The 12046-nt window shown below is 49.4% G+C and overlaps 1 protein-coding gene across 4 annotated transcripts in view; it reads right to left on the reverse strand.

Annotated features, from left to right (window-relative positions):
- Window positions 1–324: 324 nt before the first annotated feature.
- Window positions 325–12046, reverse strand: part of ITGAL (integrin subunit alpha L) — a 36791-nt gene continuing 25069 nt past the window's right edge. For 2 of the 4 annotated variants that reach the window (XM_014842402.3, XM_014842403.3), the window contains exons 23-31: window positions 11748–11827; window positions 11551–11637; window positions 9815–9890; window positions 5271–5384; window positions 4977–5033; window positions 4782–4889; window positions 4047–4142; window positions 3196–3306; window positions 325–1823 (exon numbers count right to left, since the gene is read on the reverse strand). In XM_014842402.3, coding sequence (XP_014697888.1) covers window positions 1650–1823; window positions 3196–3306; window positions 4047–4142; window positions 4782–4889; window positions 4977–5033; window positions 5271–5384; window positions 9815–9890; window positions 11551–11637; window positions 11748–11827 — 903 coding nt within the window. In that variant the 3' untranslated portion in view covers window positions 325–1649. The remainder of the gene's footprint in view (window positions 1824–3195; window positions 3307–4046; window positions 4143–4781; window positions 4890–4976; window positions 5034–5270; window positions 5385–9814; window positions 9891–11550; window positions 11638–11747; window positions 11828–12046) is intronic. The other 2 variants (XM_070484584.1, XM_070484583.1) reach the window with 1 other exon arrangement.

Genomic DNA, 12046 nt, shown 5'->3' on the forward strand with positions numbered 1-12046 from the left:
CCTACCGACCACAAGAGGGCAGCACTGACTAGTCCCCTCTGTCCCTTCTATGGGGAGGCCTGAGGGTCCGGCCCCTCCAATCGCTGCTCTAAAAAGGCAGGGCAGGGAGGGTGTATTCTCATGTCTTAATGAATTGTCGATGCTTACCTAACGTTTTCTCACTTTCTGTGTGTCTCTCCCTGCTTCTCTTTTGAATTAACTCACAATGTCAGGTGCAGGTCAGTCTCTGATGGTCATCATGGCAAAATAATAATAATAATAATAATAATAATAATAATAATAATAAAGAAAAGAAAGGAAATGAAGAGCTGTTTTCCCACTTAGTGAAAGGGTTGAGAAGGAAATGCTGATTTAATTGAGCCAGGCTGGAATGTTACACCAAGCATGAAAACATCACAAAATTGGACTGAATTTCACACTTATGGGATGAATATATGCAGGCACTGTGCTTGGCACTGGGGAGCCAGCTGAACAGACATGGTCCTCAGCTTTGAGCTCACAGTCTCACAGTGGGAACCACAGTGGGGTGTGATGCAGTCCTGGTGGGCCTGTGGCAGGAGGGGGCCAGGAGCCTGGGAAAGACTGAGCCTTGAAGGATGGGGATGCCACGGCCCAGCCAAACTTTTTTCTCTGTCTTCCTGCAGGCTCCCTCACTAATTCAATGCAATTGTTCCAGCACCTACTAGTGTCTGGCTCTGTGGTATCACCAGGGATCCCAAGGTGAACAAGACAAGAATGGTCCCTACCCTCATGGAGTTCACTGTTTAATTTGAGAGATGGATATTAAGTAAATCATCTGATGATGAACAAGTATGATCTGTGCGATGACGGACAAGTGCAGGCTCGTGTAAGCGTGTACAACATGGGAGCCCACCTGAGTCAGGGTCGGGGGGCTGCCCTGAGGAAGTGACGTGTGAGCTGAGAGCTGAAGGCTGAGTGAGAGTTAGCCAGGAAAGGGAAGCAGGAGGAATGTTCCAGGCAGAGGGAGTAGTCTGGGTGAAGGCAGCGAGACAGGAAGGACCTTGGCAAATGAAAAAGGCTGATGTAACTGAAGGTTAGAAAGGGAGGGGGGATGTCTCTAGAGAAGGCTCAGAAGGCAACAGGGGCCTAGTTTTCCAGATTTTGGAAGGCATATTAAGGAATTTGGTCTTTAGCAAAGGGCAAGGGGTTTACAGCAGCAACGTAGTGACATGGATCAGATTTGTTCTCTGGCAGCAGAATGGAAAGCTGACTGGACTCCGGGCAGGAGATAGTGCAGGGTAAGGTTCTGGGAGTCTGAAGCCTCTATGGACATCTAAGCGCAGGTGGATGTGAGGGCCTGGAGCATCCTGACACTACAGTTTCTCCAGATTTAGATCAGGCGTTCTCTTCCAGGGGAGGAAACTAGGAGGGACTGATGGACTGCTGGAAGCCAGGGCCATCTGATACAAGGCCTCACCTCTGTAGCCTTCCTGGCCCATCCCTCAGTGGCTCCTCACCATTAGCCTGCAAAAGCAGGCAGGGAGGAATGAGCTCCATGTTCAAGACAGGGAAACAGGCCTAGGGAGGGCAGTGACTTGCTCGAAGACACACAGTGAAATGTAGGTAGCGGCAGACCGGCGCCAGGCATCCCAAGTCCAGTCCTGGGCCCTCTGCCTCAGGCCTAGGCCTCAGTCTTTGCCACCTCCATCCTGGGCCTCTTCCTCGTGGAGCGGATCCCGGCAGCCCGGATCCATAGCCTCCTCCTCAGACGCCGGCTGCCCGGAGTCTTCCCCAGGGATTCCGTCTGAGGCATCTGCGCTAGCCTCCATCTTCTCCTTCAGGTTCCGTTTGAAGAAGCCAACCTACAGGAAGACAAAAACTGAGTGAGCAGAAAGTCCCGGGAGCACATTGCACCAGTTGGCCCCGGAAAAACATGACAGAATCCTTTATGTTAATAAGTTATATTGTGCCACAGACCCATAGTTTCCGCTCCAGGGATAGGATAAGGCTATCTGCTGCACCTGGTTCTTGGCAACATGTTAAAAAGCTGTAGGGTTCATAATTCATTCTTTAGGCTCATCAAAATGTCATGTACCAATATCTGAGGCGAGTGATGTGACAACATCTAGTAATAATAACAGTAAGAGCCCACACTTAGCTAGTGCCTGGTCCGTGCCATGCACTCTCTGTTGAAAGCTCAAAACATATATATCTATTCTTTGGCTCAGCAATTCCAGCTCTAGGAATTAATTCCAAAGAATATTTTGACAAATGTACAAAGAAGTGGGTAACAAGAGCCTTTTGGTCACATTGTTTGAAAGAGATGCACGTAAATTACAAACAATCTAAATGCTCATCAATAGGGAACTTGTTCAATAAGAGGCGGGGCATCCAGACAGCAGAAAACCACCCAGGTTACAAAACAAGAGGTAGACCTAATTGTGCTCAGATGGAAAGACATCAAGATATCCAGGGAAAAGACAAGTGCTCAACCGGTATATATGGTATTATGCCATTGACATTTTCTACATATACACACATATGCTGACTTTTCTGTCTTTCTCTCTCTCATGCTCACACGTATACTCATATTTTAACAACAAACTTAGAACCTGGAAGAAGAGAAACAAAATGGTTGATAATGGCAACCCTCTGGGTGCAACAGGAAGAAACTTTGATTTTCTGTGTTCTCTTTTCTGGAATATTTGAGGTTTTCACGTGGAATGTCTGCCCTCCAGCCCTCTTCATCTGGCTAACTTCTACCCATCCTTCAAATCCCAACTCAACAACCACCTCTTGGAAGGCCTTCCCAGACTCCCCAGCTTAAGTTAGGCTCCTGTGTTATAGGCTCCAGAGCACACAGGCCCCCTAGTGGAGCCCTCATCTTGTGTGTTCCTGTCTGTCTCCCCCATTGGACTGTGTGCTCCACAAAGGCAGGGATGGTGTTTGTGGTATGCGCCTCTGCAGCCCAGTGCCTGGCCCTCTGTATGTGGGAGAGTCTTTTTTCCTGGGTACCTAGTCCTGGCTCTGCCAGTGCTCGCTGGAAGGATGGGGGAGAAGTCTCACTTGCTCTTTGGGCCTCAGTAGCCTTATCTGTGGAAGGAGGAAGTAAGCTGAGGCCCCTCCTAGCTTTAAAGCTCCCTGATCATGGCATTCTCCTCTCTGACTCCTGCCCATTCCCCTTTCCCCAGCCTGGCTATCTCAGCAATACCCGTTACTCCCAGAAGCTCCCACCTTGTAGAGCGCCATGAAAATCAGCAACAGCAGCAAAAGCCCCCCGAGGCCACTCAGCACGTAGAGGTAGAGCATTTCCTTCTCATAGACGATGTCGACCTTCATGATGACCTGAGGGAGGAGAGGAGGGAAGAGCGGGGAAGAAACCTTTCCCACTCCTAACAGTTCTTATGAATCCGGTCTCCATCTCTAGGTCTTAGCATTTCCAGTCTGGACTGTATCATGGCACCGGGCTTGGGCCCAGATCCTCTCTCTCCAGTATATCTCCCACTGCAGCCACTGGAACCAACTGGCAAACAAGCACCATGGCCCACCTTAAACCCTTAAATAGCTTCCCCTCAGCTGCGGGATAAAATGCCAAAATCTCAGCTCAGCATGCAAACCTTCCAGGATCTGGCTTTTGCTTACCTTAAAAAGGTAAAAAGCTAAAAGCGCCACTTCCCTTCTAGTCCTGTGAGCTTCCTGCTCTTAAACCTGCCTTGCCCACTCTCTCGACTCTGAGCCCTGCCCTCGCTGCTCTCTCTGCTTAGAGCACCTTCCCTTCACACTCTGCCTGTGAGATGGGTACCCCTTTGCTGAGCTGCCATCAAACTGATCTTTACCTGACACATCTCAGACAGGTGACCTTGTGGTCTCGCCCACCAGTACTGGTGGGGAGCTCACGGCTTCCCAGGAAGCCTCTGCCCAGGGTGATGGTTCTGGTTGTGGGGTGGTTCTTACTATGCAATGCCCACCCTTCTCCTGTGTGGCTCTCCCACTTCCAGCTCTAGCTCCTCTAGCTCCGCCCTGGGCTTCCTCAGATCCCTCTGCTGACCTCTGTTCCAGGGTCTACTGAGGAGGCAGAGAGATACCTGGGCCAGAGAAGCATTGCTGCCATAGAGGTGGAAATGCTTGCTGCTGTTGAAGGAGATGGAGAGAGAGCTGCAGAGGCTGAACATGGAGGAGGCCTGTGGGAGGGTGGAGAACAAGGACTAAGAACACACTCACTGCTGCCCCCACCTCAACTCAATGGGGAGCAAAGGTGAATGGGTTTTAGTGGGGTGCACCACTTCTACTCAGTTCTCTACTGTGGCATCTAATGTACCACTCCACGTTGTTGGAAGGAAATTTTTCCTATAAAGAACATAGAAGGGGCTGGCCTGGTGGTGCAGTGGTTAAGTTTGTGCACTCTGCTTCAGCGGCCCAGGGTTCACAGGCTCGGATCCCAGGCGTGGACCTAGTGCTGCTCATTAAGCCATGCTGTGGTGGCGTCCCACATAAAATAGAGGAAGATTGGGACAAACGTTAGCTCGGCAACAATCTTCCTTGAGCAAAAAGAAGAAGATTGGCAACAGATATTAGCTCAGGGCCAATCTTCCTCACACACACACAAAAAGAACATAGAAGAACTGTCTGTAGGCCCATGAAAACAGCCCTGCAAAATTCAAACAAATCATGGTTCTCTTTCATCTGCAATGGTGTAAACATCGAGGATACTTCATCAAGCTATAACAGAAAAATGCAGGAAGACTACATGGTGGGGATGCCTACCCCCCTCCCTTTAGGCCCCCCAAAACCACTGTGCATCTGCTTCCAGCATGTGTCACCTCGATCTCCCCCACAAGCTCCACTGTCCCGATCACTTGGATGAGAATCTCCTGCTTGAAGACAAGTGGGCAGCGGAACTTGGCTCCAGGCAAACAAGGCTGAGGGGACTAAAGAAAGCAGGGGTCAGAGAGCCTGTCTTCCCACCTGCACTTTTTCCAGCCCCTACTCCAATTTCTTAGCTCATATGCCCATACCTCAGCCATACTGGGTGGCATCTCCAGATCCTCACGGTAGCAGGTGCTAGGAGGCTCCTAGGAATGATGAGGTGGGGTCTTCAGTTAGTCCAGAACTGAGAGAGGACACCAGCCCCTTAAGGCTGGAACCTGGCATTCCTCCCTACTCCCAAGATAAGACCTTGGCATCCCAGTTCTTCCCGACTGGCCCTTAGCGGATTCAGATATCACTGAGTCCGACAGAATTCATCCGTCCTCACTCCCTTCTCATACACCTATACCCTTTATGAGCTCACCCAGGTGTGCAGCACTCACCATCTCCACTCTCCACTTGTGCATGATGGGCCCCTTGCTGTGAGGCCATGGTACCCCAATCAAAGCCTCCAGGGTGGGCACATTGTGGTCATGGACAGAAGGCTGAATCTTCACCTGGTTCAGAGGAAAAGGGGCTGCAGAGCCCGGAATGCCAGCCACTCCAACTGCACCCCAGATCCAATCTTCACTAGCCGAGGCCCAAGAGCCCACTCTTTGTTAGGCAGTGGGCACTGATCAACCACACCCGGGCCCTGTCCTCAAAGCCTTACAGTGTGGGTTATGTACATTTCTATGCTTTCTCCACATGGCAAACCCTCACCCATCCTGCAAGGTACTGCTCAGATATCATCTCTGAAGGCTTGGCTGACTCCCCAAGGATAGAGCAGCTTCCCCATCGTGTGTTCCCACAGCACTCTACCTCCCTAGCAGGATGGCAAAGTATTTGCCATGTGTCTGTCTCTCCACTAGACCGTGAGAGCTGCTGGAGCACAGGAACTATGGTTTATTTCACCTGCAATTCCCTACTGCTTGACACGGAACAGCATATAACAAGCCTCAAGAAAAGTAGTTTTTTGAATGAGTGTGAGAATGAATGACATTTAACAAGGATAGATGCAGAAATTATATGCATAACATAGGTTGGGAAAGACCCAATTTTGGCAAGTGCATTGAATTAATTTAAGAAACATTTCTTGAATACTTTTTATACAAAAGAGCTATCTGTGCTAGTGCTGGAAGACGCAGAAATGTATAAGAAAGTGACACAGGATCAGCATGAGTGAAAGTCTCAGGGAGGTCAAGCAGGGAGATAAATATCCAGTGTGAGGGCTTCTCGCATTCCACAAACACTTGTGGACACTTTTAAAATATCAGTTAAAAAAAATTAAAAAGGCCTTATGTCAGAGGCAGCATTTCAACTTAACTGTAAAAGACAGACAGGACTTTAACAGATGAAGACGGGGCGAAGCCATCCAGAAAGAGAAAATGAGGGAGTCAGGACAGCAGGCCAGACGGCAGGGTGACGGGGAGGGGAGAGGAGATAAGTCTGGGAAGGAGACTGGAGGTGAGGCTGTGGAACCTGGAAGGCCTGCGGGCAAGAAGTCAGGGGACTACTGAGAAGGCAATGAGGAGCCATGGAAGGCAGCTGAGGAGGGGCTGGCTCCACGGGGCTTCATCCACTGCAGGCAGGAAATGGAAGGAAGCTGGGAAAGGCGGGTCAAGGCCCATGCTGGGGACCTGAGACAACAGTCCCATTGCAAGAAGATGAGGAACTGAGTCTGAGCAGTGGCAGGGACAAAAGAGAGAAGAGGGTGCAGACAGCAGAATGTGAGGAGGCAGTGGGACCAGGCACGGAGGAGGGAAAAATTCGCCCAGACTTGGAAGTTTTGTTTGAGGAAAAGGTACTTTTAAACTATTCTAAGCAAGTCAGAGGAGATGCTGGCTTAGGGGAAGATGATCAATTTAGTATCGAACATGTTGAGACCAAAGCTTCAAGAGGAGCAATTGTACTCCTACTTACATGCCCAAGAGAAATAAAACATACGTCCACACAAAAACTCGAACAGGAATGTTCAAGCAGAATTATCCATAATAGCCAAAGAGTGGAAACGACACAAATGTCCATTGATTGATGAATGGATAAATCAAATGTGGCCTATCTTACAACTGAATATTATTTGGCAATAAAAATGAATGAAATACTGGCACATGCTACAGCATGAATGAACCTTGAAAACACTGTGCTAAGTGAAAGATGCCAGTCACAAAAAACCACATATTTTATGATTTCTCTCATATGTACTGTTCAAAATAGGCAAATCTGCAGAGAGAGACCAAAGTAGTTGTTGCCAGGAGCTGGGGGAGAAGGAAGTGGGGAGTGACTGCAAATGGGTACAGGGTTTCTTTTTGGAGTAACGAAAATGTTCTAAAATTAGATTAGGGTGATGGTTGCACAACTTTGTGGAGGTACTAAAAACCACTGAATTGTACACTTTAAGTGGGTAAGTTGCATGGTGCGAGTTATAGCTCAATAATCTGTTAGAAGAAAAAAAAAAAAAAGATGCTGTAAAGACATCCCAGTGGAGATGAGTCCCAAGTTTCAGGGACAGGTTCACTGGAGGAGCAGGAGGGACAATCTGTCGGTTGGAAGGGGTGCATGCGCACTGTGGGAAGTGAGACACAGCTGGTGGAAACTAACAGAATCAGAGCAAGCAGTAGCGCAAGCCCAGAGCCACGAACCTGCTGTGAGGGAATGGTGATGGCGACAGAGCACAAGACACAGGGCTGGAACAGGTAGCTAATAACTATCACCACTTACTGAACACGCCGTGGGCTGGGTCTCCTCTGATCCTCACTAAATGCATGATCTCATTTAGCTTGTTCAACATTCTGATATAGTGGGTAGGACTGACATCCCCATTTTACAGATGAGAGAACTGAGGCTCAGGGAGGGCGATTAGCTAATTTGTCTGAAGCTATCAAGAAGTAGAGCTGGCATTTTAACCTAGGCTGTGACTCCAGAGACTGGAACCACTAGGCTCTATCACCTTCATTGGATCATGGTGATAATAATAATAATGATAAAAACAGCCAATGTTGACTGATATCCTATGTGTCAAGCACTATGCTAAGCACCTAACATGCATTTTCTCATTTGCTCCTCATAACAACCCCATAAGGTAGGTGCTATTGTCATCTCCTTCATCATTTTACAGATTGAAAAACTGAGGCTCAGAGAGGGTAAGTAAACTGCCTAAGGCCCCACAGCTTTAAATGGCAGGGCTTCAAAAAGCCTAAGCTCCTAACCAGCCAGGGGAGCAGGAGACAATGAGGAAGGAGAGCCTGTAGCCCAGCTGTCCAGCTCTCACTGGATGTCCATGCCTGTTTAGCTTACAGTAAACCTCAGTGATTAGAGCTAACTTCCCTATGGCAAAAAGGGCCTGATTAACAGGGCAGACTTACGAAAGAGGGATGGATCACCAGTGTCTCATGCCGTGTTGGGTTTAGTTAAAATGGAAACAATTAGGGCCTTTAGCAAGAGTGGCTGCTTGGAGGAGGAGAGTGGGGAGCCAAACACATAGCTTGTGATGCCGGAGGGTGGTGAGATGGATGGAGGCATCTAGCCTTGATGACTATTCTGGGGTGGGGGAGGGAGAGAGAGAAGAAGCTCAAAGAGTTTGAGCTGGTTCCAGGCTGCAGGAGGCATGAACGTAAGGAGGCTTCCAAAGGAGTTGGGGACGCTCAGGGCCACAACACAATACCCACCTAGCTCCTACAACCACCTTCACCTCCCAAGACACCGTGCCCAGCACTCTATAGGGAGTAAGTAACCCATTTAAACCTCAGGACCGCCTGTCAAGTTCTTATTCCAAATCCCCATTTGTCACAGGGGGGAACTAAGGCATGGACAGGTAAGTCCCTGGCCCAAGGTCACACAGAGCACAAGTGGCAGAGTTGGAGTTTGGATCCATGCCTGCTCAACTCCTTCTCACTATTCTATTGTAAAAGGCCTGGCCTGGCCAACCTCCCTAGGGAACCTAGCGCCATCCCAGTGAACAGCATTAGAAGCCAACTCAACTGGCCATTCAAAACATTCTATTTCAATGCAAATGGGCATCTGACCTTCCCAAAGGCCACTCTCCCTCACTGAAGTATCAAGGTGAGATGGCTCCAGCCTCTATCCTAAAGGGCCCTAAACTGCTTGGGGTCCCTTTACTGCTGGGTTCCTTTCCCAGTCCGCCCCAACTCCAGTGAGGCCTTGAGTGACACACTTCCTCTTTGGGGCCTCAGTTTCCTCCACAGTAAAATGACAATGCTCTTGACCTGGTCCATGCCTACTCTTGGCTCAGAGATGACCTCTCAGAAAGGCTTAGACTCCTCAAGCCTTAGATTCTCCCTCTTCTGAGCTCCCATAATGAAGAGTGCTATTACAGCACTGAGCGTACGGCATGAGAAGTGACAGATTCTTTTCGAGGTTAAACACATGGATTTTGGTACTCAAATAAGTGCTTGAATTTGACCTTTCCCCTTATTAGCTGTGTAACTTGGGCAAGTTACCCAATCTGTCTGTGCCACAGATTTCTCATAGGTAAAATGGGAACCACAGTGCCTACTATAGGGATCTCACAGGCTGATGTGAGACTTGTAGGGGGCTCAATATATAAAGCACCAGACACAGGACTTGGTTAGTTGAGTGGTCAGGGACCCTGTTTTATCTGCTGCTGCCACAGCACCTAGCAAAGTAAACAGTGGTTCGTTAAATGTTGGAATGAAAAACAAGGTTCTCTCTCAGAGCCCTTCTGGCTCTCAAGTTCGGAGAGTCTATAAATAATTTAGCCAGTGGTGGGTAGGAGTTGGTGAGGATGCCACCCCGGAAGCATTTCAGTGGAGGCTGTGAGGCTGTATGGAAAGGATCATGAACTAGGTGGGGGGCTGGACTCGAGAATGGGACTGTGTCTGGTTGGTCTCTGCATCCCTGGTCCCCAGGATGGGGCTGCATGAATGTGTAACTGAACATAAGGATCTTTTCACATTGAGGTTCATACCTGGTAGATGTGCTTGACATGGTGGATCTTGGGACCCTTGGGGGTGAAGCTGATATAGAGTGTGGAGTTTTCTTGGCTGTGGAGAGAGAGAAGAGCAGAGGTAGAAGGTGGAGAAGACAGGAACCCAGTCTCCAGGAGGACAGGGCGGCCTGGGCCAGGCACAGCCTCTGAGTTGCCAGCCCCTGTGCTAGGGACTGCACAGGCATGATCTCATTTCACCCCTACGATGCCCTGCTATTTCCCTTTGGAAACTAAGGCTCATGGAAGGGGGCAGCCTCTTATCCAAGTCCTGCAATGGAGGACCAGGACCGGAACCAGGCGGTATGCCTCTGGAGCCAAGTCCGCCCACTACGTACCACCTCACCAGTCTCCACTGTACTCTGGGCCCCACTGCTCATCTCTTAGATGGCTGCTCAGCCTCTGGCTCCCTCTCCCACCCCATCCTTCCACTGACCTTCCTCACTTTACTACTCAGTAACTCAGCCGCTCACCCACTCAGAATCCATCAATGGCTCCCTGCTGCCCACAAAGGTCAGATCCAAAGCCCCCTATATCTGGACCTGCCCACTTCCTAGTCTGCCTGCATGCTGCTTCCTGGCACATACTTGCCCTCTCCTGAGCCTGCCCACTCCCTGCTCCCCAGATCCGCCCCACTGTTTGCTGCCTCCCTGCCTTCACCTATGCTGTTCTCTCTGATGAGAATGTCCTCCCTCTTTCCTGGCCCTTACCTGAACCCCCTCATCCTCTAGAGCCTAGTTTAAGCCTCAACATCTCCGTGACCCCTTCCATCTCTCCTCTGACCTGTATCATCTTTCCTGGCTCTAATCTCATATCACACTTCAGACAATATCATTCTATTTTTTTTTTTTAAGTTGGCACCTGCGTTAACATCTGTTGCCAATCTTTTTTTTTTTCCTTCTTCTCCTCAAAGCCCCCCCAGTAGGTAGTTGTATATTCTAGTTGTGAGTGCCTCTGATTGTGCCAGACAATATCATTCTGTTTGGCACTTGTGTTCAAAAGCACTAGAGACTGGCTCAGACACTGTCCCTGTCCTCATCTCACTGAGCCTACTTAAAAAAGCCACTCCACTTTTCTGGCTTAATCTCCTTTTCTGAAAATAAGAAAATCAAACTAGTGATCCCCATGGGTCCTCCCAGCCACAACATTCTGAGATTCACTGATTCTACGTGCATGAGTTTGGGCTCTCCTGTGTGACCATCAGCTCTCTGTGGGCAAAGGCCCTCATGGAAACTTCCCTCCCTTCTCTTCTAGCACTGCTGGCCCCAGGAAGGGAGGAAATCTAGCCCAGATGAAAACAGTAAAGAGCTTGGCTGGGGTTTTGGGGTCAGACTTAAGTTCAGATACTGGTGTCAGTACTTCCTAGCAGTACAAATTTGAGCAAGTTTGTTCATTAGTAAAATGGAGAGTTCATTAGTAAAACCCTCAGTTTGCTCATTAGGAAAACAGAGAGAGGCACAGCATCCTTGTGAGGTGTTGAAAGCTCCAGGGAAAGCCATCAGCTGTGCAGTGCAGCTGGCACAGAGTCTCACATAAGGTCAGCATTCAATGTACTTTTTCTTCCATCAGTAAATGCTGCTGGAATCAGTTGTAATTATCCCTGGGGGACTCTTGGGAAGGAAGAGGGCTTTGAGGGAGAGCCCTGGGGAGCAAGGCTGGGGCCCTGGGTGGGGAGGCTGAAATAGGAAGAGAGGGTTGGACGGCTGCTCAGGACTTACTCCTCAGTCAGGATGTTGACGGGGTATAGGACTGGGATGCTGGTAGTGGCTGAGTTGTCCTCCAGGAGGCCTGAGTCTTCATTTTCACTGCATTTGGGTAAGGTAGAGGGCAGTGTTAGAAGGGCTTGGTCAGGACTGTGTGACAGTCTGAGGCCAGGGCGGAGATGCTGGCAGGGGCCGTCCTGGGGCCTGCTCACCAGCTCACATTGGCGTGCAGCTCAACAAAGTCCCCCCAGGAGCTGTTCATCAGCGTATGAAACATCACCTGGATAACAACCTGGCAGGGAAGGAGAGGAGAATGAAGAAGGAAAGGGCCTGGACCTCAGGAGGCAGCCTGAGCTCCTCACAGCCCCCTTGTCCAATAGCCATAATAACAGTGACCACTTATTGAGTGCTTACTACATCTCAAACACTGGGCTAGGTGTTTTCTCCCCAGGTACAGATGAGGATACTGAGGTCCCAAATGGTTAAGTCATGAGTCTAAGTTCACAAAATA

This window comes from Equus asinus, chromosome 14 (assembly GCF_041296235.1).
Source record: "Equus asinus isolate D_3611 breed Donkey chromosome 14, EquAss-T2T_v2, whole genome shotgun sequence".
Taxonomy (NCBI): Eukaryota; Metazoa; Chordata; class Mammalia; order Perissodactyla; family Equidae; genus Equus; species Equus asinus.